The sequence below is a fragment of the Diabrotica virgifera genome, chromosome 2 (genome assembly GCF_917563875.1).
Source record: "Diabrotica virgifera virgifera chromosome 2, PGI_DIABVI_V3a".
NCBI classification, from domain to species: Eukaryota; Metazoa; Arthropoda; class Insecta; order Coleoptera; family Chrysomelidae; genus Diabrotica; species Diabrotica virgifera.
Genome location: NC_065444.1, coordinates 236,503,598 through 236,526,704, shown reverse-complemented (window position 1 = coordinate 236,526,704; position 23,107 = coordinate 236,503,598). Strand labels below are relative to the sequence as shown.

Genomic DNA, 23,107 nt, shown 5'->3' with positions numbered 1-23,107 from the left:
GTAATAAGGTAAGAGGTGGCATTAGAATTATGACTGCATTGAAAAATCCAGTGATTAAAGTCGTCAAAACTGTCACTGCAGTCACAGAGGGGGGTTGTGGCCAATTTCATCTTATAAAGCTTAGAGTTGACTGCTCCGTGTCCAAAGAGGCACCTAATGTATTTGGTGTTAATTTTTCTATTGGGATGGCTTCTTTTAGCAAGCTTTGTAGAAGGAAGTGTTGGAAAAAGCGTGCAGTACTGAAATGCATTGTTAGATCTAATTGTTGTCCATTTGTCTGCCCATTTAGTTCTTAAGTTTTGCTTACATATAAATAATGCGTCTTGTAGCGTTAATTCGGGGGCTTGTTTGCCATCAGTGATAGCTCTTTTTGCCAGTTTGTCAGCTGTTTCGTTTCCCGTTATGGAGGAATGCCCTTTGGCCCATATGAAGAATGTATTTATCTGTTTATAATCTAAGGCTCTTAAGGTTGTCAAAATTTCCACGATTATTGAGTTATTGTATATGGAGGTAACCGGGTACACCAGAGCTGATAAAACAGATTTCGAATCCGATATTATAGCCAAGTTTGACAAGGGTAGCAGTGAATTGTTTGCCCAATCCAAAGCCTTAAATATAGCAAGTGCCTCTGCTGTAAAGATTGTAGAGTTTTTGTTTAGTTTAAACAACAAACTTTCGTTTGTGTTTTCCCTGTACACTGCACATCCTGTTCCAGTAGGGGATTTGGATCCGTCTGTAAAAAATTTATGTACATTACCTAATTTCTCTAATTCTATTTGCATAGATATGTTATTAATTGCTGGGTTATCATTATATTCTGGAAAAATAATATTTGGTTGTGTAAGACATATATCGAATTTAGCCGTGAAGAACGGCAAACCAGAATCATCACGTAGTTCGATGTTTGAGACTGTTGCAAATGCATCAGCTAGAGGGGGACAGTTTCTGTTGTGCCAGTATTTATTAGTGTAGCTATACGCAGTTAAGATGCCTAAATTTTTAATAAGGTCTTTGTGTGTAAATCGTTTTTGTTTAACGACGAATTTTTCAGCTAGTAACTGTCGTCGAAGTTGCATGGGGGGTTCGCCACACTCTGCAAGGAGCGCAGCTGTGGGAGTGGATTTAAATGCACCAAGAACAATGCGTAGAGCCTTGAACTGTACCCTATCTATTTGTGAAAGTCTGGAATTAGTGGCTGATCCATACAAGAAACAACCATAATCTAGGATAGATCGAGTGTACGATCGGTAGAAAATCAAGTTAATGTTAGGGTCAGCGCCCCAATGATATCTGTTAATTGCTCTTAGGATATTAAGACTTTTTTCACTTTTCTTAATGCATCTTGATATGTGATCAGACCAGGTCAGTTTGCAATCAAATGTGATACCCAAATATGTGTATGTTTTGCAAACAGGTATAGTGTGATTTTGAATTGTAAGGCTATTAAGTTCTGGCAATTGGTGTCTGGTAAAAAATACAATAGCAGATTTATGAGGTGATATTTCAAATCCCTGTTCAGGAAAGTATTTAAAGCAGCAATGCACTATATACTTAAGATTACTAACACATTGAGAGTAGTTTTTATGAGTAGTGTATATAGAAAAATCGTCAGCATATTGTAAAATTCTTGCGTTCATACCAAGGTTGTGAACATCGAGGGTATAGATATTAAATAGAAGCGGGCTCAACACCGACCCCTGTGGCAGACCAGAGTTAACCTCTCTAGGACCTAGAGTATTTGTATTGCATTTTATAAAGATCTGTCGTCTGAGGAACATATTAATAAGAACAAATGCAAATTGTGGTGGTATATGGATGTATGTTAACTTTTCATATAAACAATCCAACAGCACGCTTTCATAAGCACTAGAGATATCTAAAAATAAGGCAGCTGAATAATGGTTTTCTGACAAAGCCAACTGAATTTCCGTTGCAAGATTGGCTGCACAGTCGAGAGTACCTTTACCTCGCCGAAAACCAAACTGGGATTGGGGGAGGATGTTTTTATTTTCTAACCACCATTCTAATCTGAGTTTGATAATTCTTTCCAAAGTTTTTAATACACAAGACATTAGAGAAATGGGTCGCAGAGCTTTGTTGTCACTGACCTTAGGAATAGGAATAATTAGACACTGTTTTAGTGAGGGGTAATCCGTATCTCCTGAAAGTATATTGTTATATATTTTGCAAAGAAAGTGTTTCGCCGAGTCAGGGAGCTTTTTAATCATCATGTAATTGATGCCATCTAAGCCTGGAGCGGTAAGTTTTGACGATTTGATATTAAGTTCTAACTCTCTTAGTGTAACTGGGGCTAGAAGAGAATGATCATGATTACTGGTGGGTGTGTAGTGAATGTAAGGACTAACAAAACTTGGAGCTAATTTATGAAAAAGTATTTCCGCCTCATCTTCTTCACATGGTTGGATATCATTTTTCTTCTTTTGAAATCTATTAATCCGGCGCCAAATTTCCGAGGGATTTGAATTCCTATTAAGTTGAGTACAATAGTCTGCCCAAGCCTGTTTGGCTTTCAATTTAAAGGTTCTTTTGCAGAGCGCATCTATTTTTTTTACATTGATATAATTTGAAGTTATCATATTGCGCTTGTACGTTTTGTAAGCTTCCTTCCTTTGGGTAACTAACTGTTGACATTCCTCATCCCACCAAGGGGGATGAGGAGCCTTTTTAGGAGAGAAGGGGTAAGTTTTTTTAAGAGCTGAATCCGCCGAGGATGTCATTGAATTGGTGATAAAGTTAATCATTTCGTTAGTATTGTTGAAAAGCGGAATCTCGGAGAAATCTTTATCAATTTTTGTTTGAAACAATGCCCAATCAGCTTCTCGCATAGACCATTTATGAATGAGGGTAATATTAATATTATCAATTCTGAGTTGTAACACAAATGTGATAGCATAGTGGTCAGAGCCATACGTATCTGCTTTAACAGACCAAGAGAATTGTGAGCTAAAGTTGGACGAAATGAGGGTAAGATCAACACATGATGGAGGAGAGCCAGGGGCAGATACTCTGGTAGGAGATCCGTCGTTTGCAATGATAAAGTTGTCGAAGTATTCTAAAGCTTCCATAAGTATGTTACCGCTATGATCATTGTTTATAGAGCCCCAGGCTCCATGATGGGCGTTAAAGTCGCCACCAATAATAAAATTATGCGGAATTTGTTGAAAAAGAGAAACATAGTCGTTCACTGTGACTGCAATGCTACCTGGACGATAAATACTAACCACAGATATTTTGGTGCCATTGACATCAATATCAATGCCACAAACTTCAATATTTTTATTAAATGTTTGGTTGAATACTATATTATTGTATTTAATATTATTAGAGATAATTATGCTAACACCTCCACCTCGTTTATTACGTCTATCTTTTCTAATAATATTAAATCCCTGTAAGGACATTTCATACTTAGGTTTGTACCAAGTTTCCGAAATAAGAGCTATATCAAAGTGTTCTTCTGTAAAAAGTTGCGTAATAGAGTTTTTATTAGAGTACGCTGATCTAGCGTTCCACTGGACAATTTTTAAACCGGCCATATCAGGTAAAGAAATGTTTAATCACGCTGTTAATTATATTTTCTACATCTTGTATAGAGGGAACTGAACTATTAATCGCAGGGTTTCGAGCAGGAATGTCTGAAAAGAAATTATTGATTGAAGCCTTCAAAGTAGTAGCGGATTCATTTTTAAGATGTTCATCGTTATTTTTAGATACAATTTTATTATAGTTTCCGAACTGGAATACGGGGCTAGCACAAAAGCTAAATTCGCTTGGAGCGGTAATAAGCGTAGGAGACGATGGGTGTATTTTTCGTTTTTTTCTAGTAGAAGCTGCAGTATTTGAAATATTTGCAATGGAAGGCAAATGTTTTGATGAGCTTTGAGCAATATTGGAATAGGTATTTGGCCTGGAAACTAATGAAGGGAATTCAGTAGTGGATGACAGTAACGGAGCAAATCTGTTTTTTTGAACAATACTAGTGTAGGCAGGATTGTCAATAACTTTTTCGGCCTCTTTGAAAGAAATATTAAGGTGTGCCATTGCTTCCTTAGTTCGTTTTTGTTTTTTATACTCTGAACAATCTCGATTTGTCGAGTTGTGTGAATTAGAGTTACAAAAAATGCAGAAGTTATCACATTGAGTGCATTCGTTATCATTTTCTTTGCCGCAGTTTCGGCATTTCTTTTTTCCTTTACATTGAGATGCAGAGTGACCGTAACGAAGACAATTGTAACATTGCATAACAGGATGAACGTACGTGTCTACAGGACATCTCACTTTATTTATATAAATAAATTGGGGAATTTTGTTCCCTGCAAATGTGACAATTATCATTTGACGGGGGATTTTTTCAATCACTCCGTCTTTTATTACTTTTCGAAACATTCTTTGAACCTTACGAACAGAACACTCTGATTTTATAACTTTAACAAGATCATTTTCAGTCAGATATGTATCGACCGATCTCACAATACCTTTTTTTTTTTCAGTTAAATGTGAGGGGATATAAGCTATCAGTTTATTGTCTTTGAATACCGAATTTTCCACTAATTTGTTCGCAACTAACCCTGAATTAACTTCAATTTTAAGTCTGTTACGACCCACGCTACTAATTTCTAAGATCGATTTTTCGTATTCCGAAAGTGCTAACAGTTTTTCACCAAGTCTCATTGGATGCAATCTTCCCACATTCAAAACTTCGTGTTCCACAAAAATTAAGTACGGACCTGTATCTCTTGATGTAAATCGATTATTAATGGAAATATCGCGTTTGAAAGACTGGTTTGGCTGGTCTAAATTACTTGCTGTTGTTGTTAATGAGCTTTTATTGTTATCATTATCTGCTGGAAAAACTTGATTTTTGTCCCCTGTTGCAATATTATTCTTATCGGCTTCTGTAAATCCACGAAAACCATCTTGATTAATATTTACATTTGAATCGTCGAGTTCCATGCCATCCAGAACCCTGATATCCTCGATTCTTATATTTCAAGATCGCGGCGGCTTCCCGCCGCCAGGTGAAGTTCCCGACATCCGTCCCAGACAGAAGTCGGATTTTTAAGTATAATTCCCCAGGACAAATTAAGTAATGAATCGACTTACTTGTAGAAATCCAAAAAACTTAACCAAATAAATGAGTAAAAGGTAAACAAACTGTATTTTTTGCGGCAATTAGTGAATCGACTTTTAAATCAAACACGTCTAATCACTAAGAGACTTGATAGACGACTGGTTATAATTATAATAGTGAAATTTGGAGGGAGGAAATAAACGGACGTAAGCTTCTTAACTAGTCATGACAGGTGACGTAATAGTGACAGGTTACGTTACAGAGCAACTGTAACCGATAATTTTAAATGGAACCTTATGGCAAGTGATACCTTGTTTGAAAGGTATTCAAAATACCTATTCAGTTATACTAATTTTTTTGGGTTTTAGTTGATTTTGATTTTGGTCAATAAATTAAATAAATATAATATTGTAGTTTCGCATTTAATTAATAAAAATTCAAATGCCCGCCTATGGTTTTTTGTGTCAAAAAAGTTGACGTTTTTCAAAAGTTTTGGCACTTCTGTCATTTTATAGGTTAATTAAATATATCGACGATTTTTTGTGTTTTCTGCATTATTTCTTTAATTTTTAGATTTTTAGTCTACTTTTATATAAAAACCGTTGTTTTTAGAACTCTTTAGCGATGTGTTAGTATAATATAATATGTATGGATTATCATCGAAAGATGATATGATCAACGAAAAAAGAAGATGAATTTGTTGACTTTTCTAGTAACTTTCTTGGGTGTGAATCTGTCTTTTTAGTTTACTCCTCTTGGTTAAAAAATCAACTATAGTAGTTTTTACGTCAACGTCAAACTTTTTGACAAGTCATCATATGCAGAATTTTGAATTTTTATTAATTAAATGCGAAACTACACTTTTATATTTATTTCATTTGTTCATCAAAATTAGCTTAAATTCAAACAAAATTAGTATGACTGAATAGGTATTTTCAATACCTTTGAAACGAGGTATCACTTGCCATAAGGTCCCATTTAAAATTATCTGTCACAGTGGCGCTGTAAAGTCGTCTGTCATAAATACGTCACCTGTCATGACTAGTTAAGAAGCTTACGTCCGTTTATTTCCTCCCTCCAAATTTCACTATTATAGGTATAACCGTTCAAATGATACGAGGGGGGTATGGACTTTTGACTAGCACTGTATATATGTTGCGGTCAATAATGTAAATTGGACATTGACGTTAATGGCCGGGCATTGTCGTGAATGTCCATTTTCCTTGGTTATTAACGACAATGCCCGGCCTTTAACGACAATAACCTTAGCTATTGGTCAATGTTGTAAAAACTTAACGTAAAATTAGATTTTTCATCAATAACCGGTCAATAACGACAGTGGCCAGAAGCAAATGGCCAATGTTGATAAAAATAAATAAAGTTATCCATGATGTATTATTTTTTATTTAAAACAACTTTTAAAGACTAATCATTTTTATTTTGACAAGATAGTGAACCATGGCATTTTGAATTACAAATTTTATTGTTTGCACGACATGCACACTTCTTATTTTTGCAAAAACGTTGTGTAAATTGCCAACAAGTTTATTGCAATTTCTTCAGCCTTTTTTGTTTTTAAAGGTTTCAAGATTACAAATTTCGTAATATGGTCTTGGTATACGATTATAAATCGAAAATCATTATAATTTTGTGACTGCATACATGTCCATTAAATCGATTTGAGCGCGTGAATTAAAATTTGAATGTAAAATTGGCTTCGAAACCAAACCTTTTCTTGGATTACTACTCTTTTTCTGACACTGCATACAAAGTCGTAGGTAAATCATTATTGATTCCTTGCTTAGTTACATTACAATAAAATTTATTTATTTCGGAAACCATACGATTGCGTTCACCATGCCCAATTGCTAAGTGTGCATTATGAGTTGTAGCATAATATAATACTTTAGACTGGGTATTTTCGTCAACTGGCATAATCAGACGCTCTTTACCACTCATTGTAATTACATCATAATATTTACAAACCATTCTATAGTGCTTTGTTGTTTTTTTAGCACCCGGTGTTTTCAAAATAGTTTTCGCTTCTTTAATTTCACTTATTCGGCTATTGTATTCGTCACAGTTTAAAAATGATTTATTGTCATCACGTTTTGACTTGACTATTAAGTTTATATAATTATTAAAACGAGTGCGCACATTGTTGATATCCATGGTTACACTTATTAAATAAATTTAAGAGTAATTTCAGCACGAAAACAATACACATATACACACATGAAGTAAACAATACTAGGTAAATCTACGCATAACCTATCTTTTAGTCAAAATTTCAACATTGACCGATTAACAACGGGCATAGTCGACATTGGCCGGGCAATGATAGAAATGTTATCAGGAATTTAAAATTATCATCAATGTCCAGTTTCTATGGACAATAACGTTAATATCCGGCCAATGTCGACAATGACCAATTCAACCGGCCATTGTCGATATTGGCCGGCCAATAACGTTATTGGCCAGATTTACGTCATTGTCCGTAACATATACATACTGTAATATAATAAGTGCGTTCGCGGATGCCTGTCGGCGACTAGTCGGCGACAAATTAGCAGCAAAACGCATGCGCACTTTAAAATGATATAAATAATATTGTTAATAGATAAATATACAAGGTATATTTACCTATTATAATTTAATAATTAGTTATTAATATTAATTAAAAGTAAATATACCTTGTTTATTTATCTATTAACGATATTATTTATATTAAATGAGGTTAGAAATTGTCGGCGACAATTTGTCAACTGTACCCGCGAACGCACTTAATAAATACACTTATGTATAATAAGTGTCAAAGTCATGTTGTTCTATAGAAGGTTATGTATGATTTTTATTTTTTTTTCTTCTTTTATGGCCTTTGGGAGCTGTGCTCATTTAGCTAACAACATTTCTTAAAATTAACTCTAATTAAACCTACCATACAACAAAACTATTACAAACCTAATCGACCAATCAAGAATAGGGAAGGGAAACTGAAGTTGGTTAAAATATAAACTAAATAAATAAAATATAATTTGAAAACAATAATTTAACATTCTATTTTACCTCCAATATTATGACAGACGTCAGTTACCATTTACATTCTCACCAAATATAATAATGACGTCATATAAAATCGTCACTAATTCTATATATTTTTTCAAATTCAGAATATGGCAACAAAGTTTAATATGGCAACTAATATTATTGATCTTTTAAATATACATGACACAATTATCCGCGGAAATACATAAAAAATAAATTTGGTTTTATACATTTTAGCCCGATATTGTATCGTCACATCGAAATTTTGTTGCTAAGGCCGAAGTAGTTCAGTTATCGTCTTCCGAAGGTCTTGCTAGTAAAGGAAACAACTTAGTACTTTTCCTCTTCTCCGATCAGTTGGAGGTGTGTAAGAAGAAATCGAAAGCCTTTAATAGTTTGAAGAGCCCGTCAACGGTAACAACGGCAGGAGGTTAGTAGTTTCCATTTATGACCTTAATATAAAATAGACTAATACGAATAGACCTGGAAATTATTAATTATTATTTAATTAAAAATGTTAAAGAAGGATAGCTGTATTTTTTAATAATATGTTAAACTTTTAGCTGAATAACAAGGTCCTGAAACTACTTTCTTGTGGAATGTCTAATTTAAATATTATGTTTATATGGAGTTATAGCCCAATCAGGGAACACAAAATTTTATGAAAACTTGTAAAAAAAATAAAGGAAGGATGAAAATTCGGGAATGGGTAGTTGAAATTGTCTATTATTATATAAGAAAAAGTTTACAATTCTACATCCCCACCATTTTACAAAAATTGGGAAATACGGGGTGAAAAATATTTTCTCGGGGGTGAAAAATATTTTCTCGGGGGTGAAAAAATATACGTTCAAAATAAGTCCGAAATTGTATAAAATTACTACCTAATTCTAAGTAACTTTTGTTCTATAGAGTTTTTTCACCAGGTTAATACTTTTTAGAGTTATTTGCGAGTGAATATGTTCACTTTGTAAACAAAAAAAAAACATGATTTTGGACTATTTTTCGCAGATAACTCAAAAAGTAAGTATTTTAGCGAAAAAAATATTGTGAGCAAAATATAGCTTATAAAAAACTGAAAAAAACGGTGTATGCATGAGGTTTGGAGACCCAGTAGAAGCAGAGTTGTAGCTAATGAAAAGTAGGTTCTTCTTCGTCAAAGTCCAAATCGAATATTTCAATTTGAAATAACCCAAAAACGGAGCTCTTCCCAGGGAAAATTCATTACAACTTTTTTAAAATGTTTAAAAAAAGGTTTATTTTTGTTTTTTAAAAAAACTTATGACATTAAAAGTAAGTGAGTTACGCTCAAAATATTGCTGGTCTTTTTCTATTTTTTGCTAAAAAATCGCGAAAATCACTCCCTAATTAGCTTCCCAAATAAAATTAATCGTTACTGCTTCACAAGTTACTTTACTTATGTATTGTTTATATTATCTATAAGTTTCATTGGTTCAAAGTGCTCATTTTTGAAAAAAATTAGGTTTAAAATAAAACATTTATTTTTAATTTTGAAAAAAATGGAAGATTTTATGGAATTAACTTAAAAATTATTAGTAATAACAAAAATGTCAAAGAGCAATAAAATGTTCGTTTTGCTTTTTTGAATATTTTTGATTTTTTGTTTTCTTGTTAGACAAAAATTGGTTATGCTATGGCTGTTCAAAATTTGCCTAAACTCGTGATTAGTTACTCGTTCAAGCCATTTTAACTACAGCTTTTTCAAAAATAAGCACTTTGAACCGATGAAACTTACAGATCATATAAATAATACATAAGCAAAGTAACTTTTCAAGTGGTAATGATCAAATTTATTTGTGATGCTAATTAAGGGGTGATTTTCGCGATTTTTTTTACCAAAAAATAAAAGGGACCAATAATATTTTGAGCGTAACTCACTTACTTTCAATGTTAGAAGTTTTTTTAAAAACAAAAATAAACCTTTTTTTAAACACTTTAAAAAAGTTAAAATGAATTTTCCCCGAAAAGTGCTCCGTTTTTGGGTTATTTCACAATAAAATATTCGATTTGGAATTTGACGAAGAAGAACCTACTTTTCATTAGCTACAACTCTGCTTCTACTGGGTCTACAGACCTCATGTATATACCATTTTTTTTTTTTCAATTATAAGTTATATTTCTGCTAAGAATATTTTTTTCGATAAAATACTTACTTTTTGAGTTATCTCCGAAAAACCGTCCAAAAACATGTTTTTTTTTTGTTAAAAATGAACATATTCACTCTCAAATAACTCGAAAAGTATCGACTTAGCGAAAAAACACTATAGAACAAAAGTTGTTTAGAATTAGTCACTTTATCCAATTCCGGTCTTATTTTGAATGTATATTTTTCACCTTCGAGAGGGGATGTAGAAGATTGTAAACTTTTCTTATATAATAGACAATTTCAACTACCTATTCCAAAATTTTCATCCTTCCTTTATTTTTTTTTTTTTTGAGTCAGATTGTTCTTTGATCGGGCTATTAAGCCACTGTTGAATGAATTGATTGTACTGAAAATTACATTTTTAACCAACTAATGATTAACGTTTCGACTTCTTCTCCGGGAATTGTTCTCAAACAAGATTAAAAATGCGTCTTCTGTGCAGTCAAATTTCTTATGATGAAGGTTGGGGTCCAAGTAATTGGGGGGAGGGGGATTTTGATTTAGAAATTTGCTTGTTACGCCAGTCAATTATTAAACCCTATAATAAAGTAACAATGAGACTCGGATCGATGATGAAGAGACGAATAATAAAGTAAAAGTGTGAAATTAAGAAAAAAGAAGACACAAATAAATACATCTCACTTTATGCTATCACATAACTATTACCCCAAATTGAATGGGGTAATTTAACTAACAGAAGTGGTGATACAAATATTACAACATCTTCCGCAGCAGGTGAAACAAGATCTTTGCAGCTTAATTTCTAACGGAAAATTAATATAATAGCCAGAGTAGGCCTTATTATAGGAAGATATTCAAATAAATTAGAAATTACAGACTTAGACCTTAGAAATTACAGGTCCATAAGTGTACTTTCCCATATTTATAAATATTTACAAAAATAATTACGAAACGATTAGAAAATAAATTGGAATTTTATCAGCCCATAGAACAGGCGGGCTTTAGAAAAGGTTACGGAACAAACGATCATCTACTGGTAATAAAAAATCTTATAGAAAAATGTACTGAATATAATAATCCACTAGCTTTAATATTTGTGGACTATGAAAAGGCCTTTGACACCATAAATCAATAAAAAATGTTGCAAGCCTTGACAGAATGCCGAATTGACTATCAGTATATAAATATGATTAAACACATATACCAAAACGCAACAGCCAGTGTTAGAGTGGGTGATCGTCAAACCCAGAAGTTTCCGATACAACGTAGAGTAGTCATAGGCCGAAAAAGTTTTTTAGTATTCCGAATTAGAATTGATTTTTTCCATTTATAGTCCAAGAGGCAGCGCTGAAAAATCTCTTTGAATTTACTAAAGCTAGATTTTTCACAGTTGATTACTGTGATTGTGTAGAGAAACATACTGCTGTCGGTCAAACGAAACGCAGAACAGGGGTTACTGAGAGGATATCAAAGTTGCTTTCCTACGAAGGTAATTAAACCCATTTACTAAGGCTGAAAATCAGCACACATTCTAAATTTAATATAAATAAAAGTTATTATAGTCGGTCAGCTGTATGACGGGACAGAGCCGGTCGGTCGGCCCCAGTGAATGTACAGGGGTATTCACTATATTTTGACCTGCTTTATTTACAGAATTAGAAAAAAATGTAAAATACAAAAGTTATTCTATTTTTAAATTATGATTTTTTGACATATATATCTTACTAGTTACGTCATACATTTGGGCGTGATGACGTAATCCACTATTTTTTAAATGGTAATAGGGGTCGAGTGCTAGCTCATTTGAAAGGTTATTCAATTCCCTATTCAGTAATATAAACATTAACATGATTAATTATACAGTGTGTCCAAAAAAATTCTTTCAATTAAATTAATTGTTTAATTAATAATTCAAATTTTTTTTGGGCACCCTGTATAAATAATGATCTTAATGTTTATAGTACTGTATAGATAATTAAATAACCTTTCAAATGAGCTAGCACACGACTCCTATTCTCATTTAAAAAAAATAGTCGGTTACGTCATCACGCCCAGATGGATGACGTCACTAGTACGATATATATGTCAAAAAATCATAATTAAAAATCGAATAACTTTTGTAATACAGTAGAGCCCCGATTATCCGTGCTCCTCGGGACCGGACGTTGGCACGGATAATCCGAACATTTATTTCTTATTGTAATACATTTGTACGTATATCCATACATATAGCCCTACCGTAAAAAGACAACAGAAAAAATAAATCTTTCATTATGAGTCTCCCTCTCCACGTATAGAGTTTCCGTCGAGTGATTTACAGTGACGCTATTTTGATGAAACCTCAAAAATGCAATTTAAGTAATAGAAAATCATAGCACGGATAATCCGCTGCCCGGATAATCCGCACACGGATAGTCGGGGTTCTACTGTATACATTTTTTTCTAATTCTGTAAATAGAGCAGTTTACAAGGGGGTTAAAATAGTGAATAACCCTGTACATTCATTGGGGCCGACCGACCGGCTCTGTCCCGTCATACAGCTGACCGACTATATTAACTTTTATTTATATTCAGTTTAGAATGTGTGTACTGATTTTCAGCCTTAGTAAATGGATTTAATTACCTTCGTAGGAGAGCAACTTTGATACCCTCTCAGTAACCCCTGTTCCATGTTTCGCTTGACCGACCGCAGTATGTTTCTCTACACAATCACAGTAATGAACTGTGGAAAATTTAGTTTTAGTAAATTCAAAGAGATTTTTCAGCGCTGCCTCTCCGTCTATTAGGTGACGGGATAAATGATGTGACGTGTTCTGAGACTTTTTGGAACTGCGGTAAATTGTCGCGGCTGCGTATAACGACATGTTAAACATATGAAAAGTTCAATTTGAAATTAACTAGAAAAGGTTCAATTTGGAATTGGCTATGAATTTATTTATGGTCACCTAAATTCACAATTTCTATTAGTCAAATACATTATCTGGTATTACCTATCACTTTTTTCATTTTTAGTTGGTGGATCTTTGCAAAATAGGCAGCTTATCAAACCGTACAAACACATAAGGCTAATGGCTCTTAATACTATTAAACGTGTAATAGACATTAAAGAGACGGAAGAATGTCAGAAGGTGTTTAGTTTAGTTTGTAGGAATAACGATGATCTAAAAGAAAAACTGTATTCGTTTGCGATAGCGGACGAAGAGGCTGACAAAGTTCAGTTTTTGAAAACGTTAACGCGACAGATGGCGAACAATGCGTGTACAGCAGACGCGGTAAGTTCACAAATAATTAAATGTAGTAATTTATAATATAAAAATGTATACCATTTTTATTCAGTTGCAATGCGAAGGCAAAACAATCTTATTTTTCACTTAGAACAGGGAGCGCAGTCCAACACTCTGAATCGACGATTTTCGACTCTTATTGGCGTCATCATCAAAAAGGCGTAGGCCTGCTGCTCTCTGCTCGAAGTGACCAAACCATGAAAGTTTATCCCCGCATTGCAACTGACTGTGTATGGAGTAGGTGACTAGCATCATCTGGCAACTGAAAGGTAAAGTTTTCAATCCTAATAGCAACATTAACCCTTTCAGTACGGACGATATTTTTGTCAATATAATCCTACCGACGCGTACGGCATTTTTTGTAAAGTAGTACGGCCTGATGACGGATATATACGTCATTCATTTTTTTTTGTTATCTTTTGATTATTAACAGCAGAATTTGTCATTTTAAACATATTTATTAAAAATATCTAAAAAATACACTGCAACAAAAAAACAAATTTAAATCAACAGAAACATGAAGAACGAAAATATTAACTCAAAAAATCAAACATATTGCCTGTATGTCCCTTTTTAAAACTAAGCTTCTTGGTGATATCGCACCTTGGGAAGAAGAGTGTGCCAACTCAAAAAATGGCAATTTTGAGTTAAGTTGACTAAACGATAGTTTTTAATGTACTCTTTTGGGTAGAAGAGTGTTCCAACTCTAAAACCTCTCATAGTTCATTCAGTTTTTAAAAGTTCAGTATTCCTTTGGCTAAATCTTTCATATATTGGCAAGAATACTGTGCCAAGTAGAATGGAACAGTCTTCTTGTAAAATATGCAGTCAGAATTATTATTATAATTTGCTGGAAGAGTGTTCCTTTTGAATTGGTACACTCTTCTCCCAATAATAACACAGCTGATCGTGGGTTGGCACCATTAAAAGTTAGGTTATGGTATGCATACTTAACATTATGACTGACAATTACTAATTTTGACAGGAGATTTTGGTTAAAAATGGTTAAAACATTAGTACTTTTCGGTTTTCGTTCATATCAGAATGGAAAATAGATTATCTGTAGAAAAATCCAATCAAAAAATGTCAAGAGCCCAAAGAATAATTGAGTCGGCTTTAAAACAAATATCTCAAGGTAAGTTGTAATTTTGCATATTATATAACCTAATTTTTGTTGTTTCTATAAGCATCTAAATTAGTTTCTGAAAAGAATTTTATGTAGATACATACTTACCTACTATTTCGAAGTGAAATAGTAAGCTAATATTTGTTTATGTATTCATTTCAATTTAGTTGAGGGTTTCATTTAACTTTACAAAGTAAGCCTACCTACCAGTTTAAGTAATTATTATGATTATAATTCATCACTTTTTCTTTCCAGATGATGTATCACAATCTTATAATGAGACAGCTGTTAATAACAAAATAGAAATTTATGATGATGCTACACAAACAAGTGGGTCTACTGAATTGGCTGCACCTGATTTAACTGCTGAATCTCAAAATGATATGTCTTCTAATTCAGCCATGCAGGAGGAAATAATTACATCATGTGATGATGACTATGTTGATAATACTTCCGAGGATGAAAATTGGGAACCATTGTCAAAAAAAAGCAAGCAACGGTATTATAATAGAGTATATTCAAGTGATTCAGAGGACACAGATACTTCATCAGACAGGTTTAGTAGTAATATTAATAAAAATTGTAATGCTAGTACTCATAATGTAGTTATAAGTAGTTCTGATAGTGACATAGCAGAGACGCCTAAGAAGCGTGTACGGAAAAGGTTTCGTAACGAATTAAATTGGAAAAAAACTGCAGCAAAAATCAAACGCAATTCAGGAAGTTCGTATATTAATTCAAGTGGTAAAACGATTGAAGCAAAATCATTAAAGCCTCCATGCAGTATAAACTGTCGTCTAAAATGCACTGAGAAGATTAATAATCAATAACGTCAAATAATTTTCAACAACTTCTATGCTTTACAAGACCTAACACGTCAGAGAGACTGGATTGTAAGGAATATAAAGAAGGTCCAACCAAAATATCGGTATACTAAAGAAGGAAGCAAACGATCTTATAATAACAATTATTTTTTTGAATGTAATGGTAGTAAAATACAGGTATGTAGGCACTTTTTCTTGAACACATTAGACATTAGTAAAAGAACTGTTAGTACTACTTTAGAAAAATGCAACAATGAGGGATTTATTGAAGGTGAGCGACGTGGTAAGCATGGGAAACACATAAAACTTGATGACAATTTATTACAAGGCATGTTCAATTTTATCAATGCAATTCCTAGGATAGAATCCCATTATTTGAGGAATCAAACTACAAGGGAATACATAGATGGTGGCAAAACCCTTTCTGATTTACATAGAGATTATAAACTTGAATGCCAACAAAATAAAACATTGTTTGGTAATTATACAGCTTTCAGAAAAACATTTTTAGAAAAATTTAACATAAGTTTTTTTATTCCGAAAAAAGACAATTGCAGTACATGTGAACAATATAAAAATTGTCCAGAAAATGAAGAATTTAAATTAATTTATGATGCACATTTAGAAGTAAAGAAACAAGCTAGGGAAGAGAAAAGAATAGATTCATTAAGGGCAAAAAATAAAGAGTGTGTCACAGCTGCGTTTGACCTACAAGCTGTGCTACCAACTCCATGTGGAGATGCATCCTTATTCTATTATAAAAGACGACTTTCCACCTTAAATTTTACGGTATATAATATAGGAAATGCCACTGGATTTTGCTATGTATGGAACGAAGCTCAGGCAAGACGAGGCAGTAACGAAATTGGTTCTTGTCTTCTATATTTTCTACAGAACAATTGCCAAAATAGAGATGTCATATTCTATTCTGACAATTGTCCTGGGCAAAATAAAAATCAGACAATCCCGTTAGCCTTTCTCTATGCAGTAGAAAAATTTAATGTTAATTCTATTACTCACAAGTTTTTGCCGACTGGACATACCCAAAACGAAGGTGACATGGTCCACTCATTGATCGAAAAACAAAAAAAATTAGCGTTACGTTCTGGCACTATTTCTGTTCCAGCGCAATGGATCACTGTTATTCAGACAGCTAAAAAAAAATGGTAATCCACTAAAGGTTCAAGAGCTGAGTACAGAGGATGTTAAGGACATAAAGCAAATGATGGGAAATAAATCAAATTTCTCAAAAAATACCTTAGGCGAGACTGTGAAATGGAAAGAAATTAGTGTCGTTCGAGTTGAAAGAGGAAGCCCATTCCATATTTTTTATAAGTACAATTTCAAAGATGAATTTAAGGTTTTAGATATAAGAGAAAAAAAGAGAGGACGACAAGCACAATTAAAATTGAAACCAGCGTACAATGACCCTCCTGGCATTTCGTCTGCTAAAAAACAAGATTTGTTGTCCCTTTGTACATCTAATATAATAAATAAACAGTATCACAATTTTTATGAGTCTTTGCCGATTTCAAATTCAGTTGATACGAACAATTGTTAGCTGAAGTCAATGAAAATTGACTAAGATAATTAAGGTAATTAAAGATTTAATATAAGTAATAATTATTTCAGTATGTATTTAAGTGTAACCAACCTTTTTATAATTTGTAATCAGCTCTATGTAACTTAATAAATGTACGTTAGTTCTGCTACTGTGTTTCATTTTACAGTAAAACCTGTGGTAACGGCCACCTGTCAAACCGGACACCTGAACTAGCCGGCCAGTTTCAAAGTTCCCCAAACCAAAATTTGTGGACTACAAAACCTGGTATTAGCCGCCACCTTTTTATATCGGCCAATAGTTCTGTCATTTTTAGTGACCGTTATTGACAGGTTTTACTGTAGTAAAATCTTGATCTCTACGTTTGAAAAATAATAATAATAAACAACTATCATAATGGGAGTAATTTTGAGTATCTGTACCAAAACCAAAAAATAGAACTCTTTTTGGGAAGAAAACAGTACCAAGTCAAAATAATGTGTATAATTATTTATAAGATGTATTTTAATAAAATACTAAAACTTACTTTCATTTATGATGTTGTTTTTTATTTATATCCGCTAAAAGAAATATCTTTTTTCTACTATTGGATTTAACATTTTGCTTCAAACATTAAAATGCCTCTCCTGTAAAATGATATATTTTGAATTGGAGCAGTCTTCTTCTCAAGGTGCGATATATTTTAAAGCATGGGACTACCCATAACCCAACGTCACATTCCTTGCACATATAGCTAGATTCCCTTCTTTTTTTCTGGCCTTTAGTGGTATGGGAACAAACAAAGCATCTTCTAGTGGCTTTTTTACTACCTTCTTTTCGAGGAATTAATTCGGGAAAGTGTCGCTGTGTCAGCCTTTCATTACCAAGATCATAATGAGGCAATTTCAATTGTGTGGATTTATATCTAAAAACGTGCACTAATAAAGCTTAATGAAATATAAAATATAAATATAAAAATACCTTTCTAATAACTGCCGAATAACTGCTAGATGAAATTTTGCAAGTGGAATTTTCTTGGTGCATTGGGTTAAATACATTGCATGGGCATTGAGCAAGCAGATATCTAGTGTATGGAAAAATAATTTTTTGTACCATTTCAGGCTCTTGCTAGTACAATCGATGCTGCTTATCATCATATCTGATCTATCTACTGCCCCCATTCGATTATTGTACTCAAGCACAGACAATGGTTTTTTATGTTTTCGTTTGTAGTTGTATCTATTTTGGAAAGAGTAACCATTTTATTTTCATGCATAGTACTTAGCATAACTACGTCACGACGATCTTTCCATTTGAGTACCAATATGTGTTCACTGCTTCTCCAATCAGTTTCACCTCTTTTTAATTTCTGATCAAATACTGGCATATGCTTTCTATTTTGTCAAACTGTCCCACATGAATTGGTTTTATTATCAAAAAGAAAAGTTGATAAAGACGGGCTAGTATAAAAGTTGTCAGTGAACAATGAATGCCCTTTGTTTAGATAGGAGTTGCAAAGTTTGGAAACAACGGCACCAGAAGAGCCAAGGCCTAGGGCATCTTTTGTTTCGATATTGGTTTTTTTACCCATGTGTACTATAAAATCTAAAACAATACCCGTTTCACAATCACATAGAACATATAATTTTATTCCAAAACGATGTTTTTTAGTTTTAATATGTTGTTTAAAACTTAGCCTTCCTTTGAAGAGGACCATACTTTCGTATATAACAAGATTTTGGAATGGGTAAAACTGACTTTTGAACTTCTCTCTCAGCATATTTAATATATTCTCATCTTTATGCAAACGATTGTCTGGTGGGGCTTCTTCATTATTAGAAAAATGTATATAACGTTGTATTTGAAAATATCTGTCTCTTGACATTTGCTGACCAAAAATAGGCGTAAGAAGTAAAACGTCTTGAGACCAGTAATCTTTTACGTCAAGTTTTTTAATGCGTGGCGTAAGCATAGTTAAGGCTACAAAAATATAAAATTGTGGAAGGTCAATATTTTTCCAGTTTTTTTGCATTTTGCTGTATTGCATACCTATTTGTTTCCTGTACTATAATACATGCAGTTTCGTCAGAAAGTAAATTTAAAAAATAATCTATTTCTTTTGACTCTGCAGTCAGATTTTTATTTTGCAGGCCAGAAAAACTATTATCAAATTCGTGCAAATAAGGAGTAAATTCATTTTTTGTCCACAAAATTTCTAAATCTGTTTGGTCAATTACATTACCCACTACGAAATTTTCTCCACTTCCAGAAGTCGGAAAATATTCACTGCCGCTATCCACAAAAGGTTCATCCTCACTTATATATGTATCGTCCTCGTCTACAACTGTCAAGAGGTGTCGTACATCTTTTTCACTCAAACCACATAATTACCATCAATTTTAATCCTTTTGGCCATTTTAGAACCTCGAGAAAGACCTGCGTGTTGTACGAACGACACTATAAGGCAAACTGGCGCATGGGCTGCGAACTCAATGGAAAAAATTGGTTCCATATATATAGTGAGCTTCCGGAATTAGAGATGGCGACACATAATGTAGATCGCTAATATATGTGGTACAAGGCTAATTGAAAAGAAGAAGAATATTTGACAATTGAATTTTGAGTTGGACAGTGGTGTTTATTTTGTAACAGCGTTGCCACATTCAGCAGATTTCTACTTTTTGGATAGATTTTTGATATATTTTTTTTTAATTCTAGTAAGCAATATTTTTTAGTAGGTTTTTGGTATACAGTGATGAGCACGCTAATAACCGGCAAAAAAGCTCAAAAGATGGAAAACATAATACATTGCGAAACAAAAAGAGATGAAACTAGTGGAGGTGGAAATTATCGTTATAAACGTATTAATTAACATTACATTACATAGTTTTCCACCTGTAGACGTCTGTGACAGGAGTATTTTATAAAATTCTACTCTCACAGTGACAGTTGTCATACCTTTGATACGTCTAAAGGTGAGAAACTATGTAATGTAATGGTATTTTAGACGTTTATAAAGGCCGCGTCTCACCATCAAATAATTTGATCAAACAGTTTGAGCAAACCTGACGTACTTGAAGAAGTACGTCAAAGTGACGTCACAATTGCAGTTTTTTTGAAATTCTAAAAATCTGTGCTCTCACTATCAGTCTAGTTTGATCAAATTTTTTGTATTGAGTTGTCTAACTTGTTTGTACTTTATTTAAAATTAAAATTTTTCATTATTATCCACAATGAACACTCAGGATGTGACGTCACTAACTGTCACTTTCAGTTTGCTCAAACCAGTTTGATCAAATTATTTGATCGTGGGACGCGGCCTTAACGATAATTTCCACCTCCACTAGTTTCATCTCTTTTTGTTTCGCAATGTATTATGTTTTCCATCTTTTGAGCTATTTTGCCGGTTATTAGCGCGCTCATCACTGTATATCAACATTTTCTGTGCTATATGCATTATGACTAAAATGAAATTAACTCTTTAATAGTATTTACATTTTTCACATCTTGTTACAATTTCCTAATGTCATTACTGAAAATAAGATTCAGGACGTAGGTATGAATACAGAGATTAGAGAAATGAAACTGGAGTCTGATACCAAACTTTCTTGTTTCAAGCAGCAGTGCAGTAGTGTTTCGGATAATATTTATATAACGAAGAGTTTTGACATTCGGTTCGGTGAGGCTATTAAAATTAAGCTAACCACGGAAAACTAAAATATGTATGTAAAATGTAACTTTGCAAAAATAATGTGTTTACCCGTTTCTATTAACGTAAAATGAGAAAGATTTTTTTCCGGTTTTAATCGTATTACAACTGATGATCGCAATAAACTTTTGAATAAATAGTTATTTATGATATAAGTGTTAAAAGTACACGTTTAAAGCACGCATGTGAGTACACAGTTTGCAGAATGAGCGAAGCGAGTTCTGCAAATTCACATGAGTGCCTTAAACATGTACTTTTTAACACGCATATCACACAATATTTTTTCTACAAACGTAATTACAGGACAATATCTACAAAAACTTTTACTTGAACTTGACTGACATTCCATTTTTATATTTTTTTGACATTACATCAAATTGCCGTATTGCGGTCAATACGAACTGCAGTGCCTTAAAATTTTTAAAGCACTAGTTCCTTGAAGTAACATTTTTAACGCTCGTATGGAGTGCTAAAAATTGCATTTTTAACACGGTTGTAGAAAAAAATGTATTTTCATGATTATTTGTCAAAGAAGGTATGAATGAGGTTGGGAATTGTACCAAATTTGATCCAGACATGCATATGTTAAAATCAATGGATGACAAAATATTATATAAAAATATTAAATATAAAACTGATAAAAATTAATTAAGTACCTAGGTCATTTTGTTTCCCTGTTAAAATATAAAAAAAGTTTGGTTTTTTTACATTCACGTTATACTTATTTATTTCTAGTTAAGTTAGCTGCTGTTTTTATTATAAAAAAACCTAAATTATATTCAAATAAGTTAATAAAGTTTTAATTCTTGATTTAGTAGATTTTAGCCAAGCATGCAATATATTTCCTAAATAAAATACGGCAACGTTGTCTTGTATTGAATTGAGTGCGTCATTTTGTAATTGTTGTGTTGTGTATGCGTTTTATATCAATTTTATACAATATGTGTGTATTAAGTTTTTATCCCGTACCCAAGTGATTAGTGAAGTGAATGTTTCATATTTTAGTTATTAATAGACATTTTTACAGTGTATAAATTATTTTTCTTCCCTCAACTGTGCCTAGTTGTTTCCAGGTAATGTTAATAATTCCTAAGGTAGAAAGACAATTATTTTACATTTTATGAAAACAATGAATTCATGTCAAAATTTATATAAATAATAATTATTACTGTCATTTGTTGGTTTCATTATTGTTCTTACATACATACTTATCATTTTTTAAATATAATCGCTGCTCATGCTAAATTCTATGTTTGTGTATGTTATTAATTTTTTGTTTTTGCAATAATTATTTTTATTTTTATGGTTTCTGTAATAAAAATATTTTTATTGCAAAAACTAAAAATTAATAACGTGCACATTATAGAATTTGGTATGAATAGCGAAGCTTCCAAAACGGTACAGATATCTTCCCAAAATGTTACAGAGATCTTCCAAATCGTTACAGAAATCTTCCAACTGTAAAGGCTTAGTTGGCTTCCAAAAATATCGACGGCGTTGGAATATGGGACCAATTTGGCCTATAGAGTTCCCTATCTACCTCACCCCCTAATCTATGAACTGGCGTAAATTATCCATGAAACTGAGGCGAATAATCAACTTCAAACATGTGCTGCTTAATCGGCGGTTGTCGTAAAATTTCGTCAGTGACGAAGTTTTTCGACAGCCGTCTGTGGACGAATATTTTTTGAGCGTATACAATCGTCAGCCGTCTGTGCATCAAGTTAAGATTTTAAAGATGTCACATATACACGACATTAGCATAAATATCATATTAAGCTTTTGACGAATATATTCGTCAGCCGTCGGGAGTGCCAATTTTATATCTGACGGATATGTTCGTCATCCGTACTGAAAGGGTTAATAAATTTGAAAAATATTAAAAATATTACTAAAAGATTTCTAAAAAATTTGAAAAATTGGAAAAAAATGAGGGAATTCGAAAAAGTCGCAATTCACAACCCCCGTCGGCAGCTTGGTAAAGTTCCAGACTGTTTGAAAAACTGGAACTTTACCAAGCTGCAGACGGGGGTTGTGAATTGCAACTTTTTAGAATTCCCTCTTGTCTTCACTGCAGCATCCATCTGGCTTGCAAATTTTAGAAGCCATGTAGGTGTTACCAGGGAAATGGACCAATAAGTTTTCAATTTTTTTAAAATCTAGTAATATTTTTAATATTTTTCAATATTATTAATGTTGCTATTAGGATTGAAAATTTTACCTTTTCGTAATAATTTATCTTCTCACCAGTGTAGGAAAGGCTTCTTTATGAAAATTCCGTTATAAAAGGTATATTTATTAAAAAGAACCATTTCGAGCAACATCACAGAACGTTCTCGGAATGACGATTCCATCTTCA

At 32.9% G+C, this 23,107-nt stretch overlaps 1 protein-coding gene across 3 annotated transcripts in view; it reads left to right on the top strand.

Moving 5' to 3' along the window:
• The window catches only part of LOC126880490 (protein ECT2), a 125,074-nt gene that overhangs the window by 80,983 nt on the left and 20,984 nt on the right, over positions 1 to 23,107 (top strand). For all 3 annotated transcript variants that reach the window (XM_050644367.1, XM_050644369.1, XM_050644368.1), the window contains 2 exons: positions 8,375 to 8,567; positions 13,278 to 13,537. In XM_050644367.1, coding sequence (XP_050500324.1) covers positions 8,375 to 8,567; positions 13,278 to 13,537 — 453 coding nt within the window. The remainder of the gene's footprint in view (positions 1 to 8,374; positions 8,568 to 13,277; positions 13,538 to 23,107) is intronic.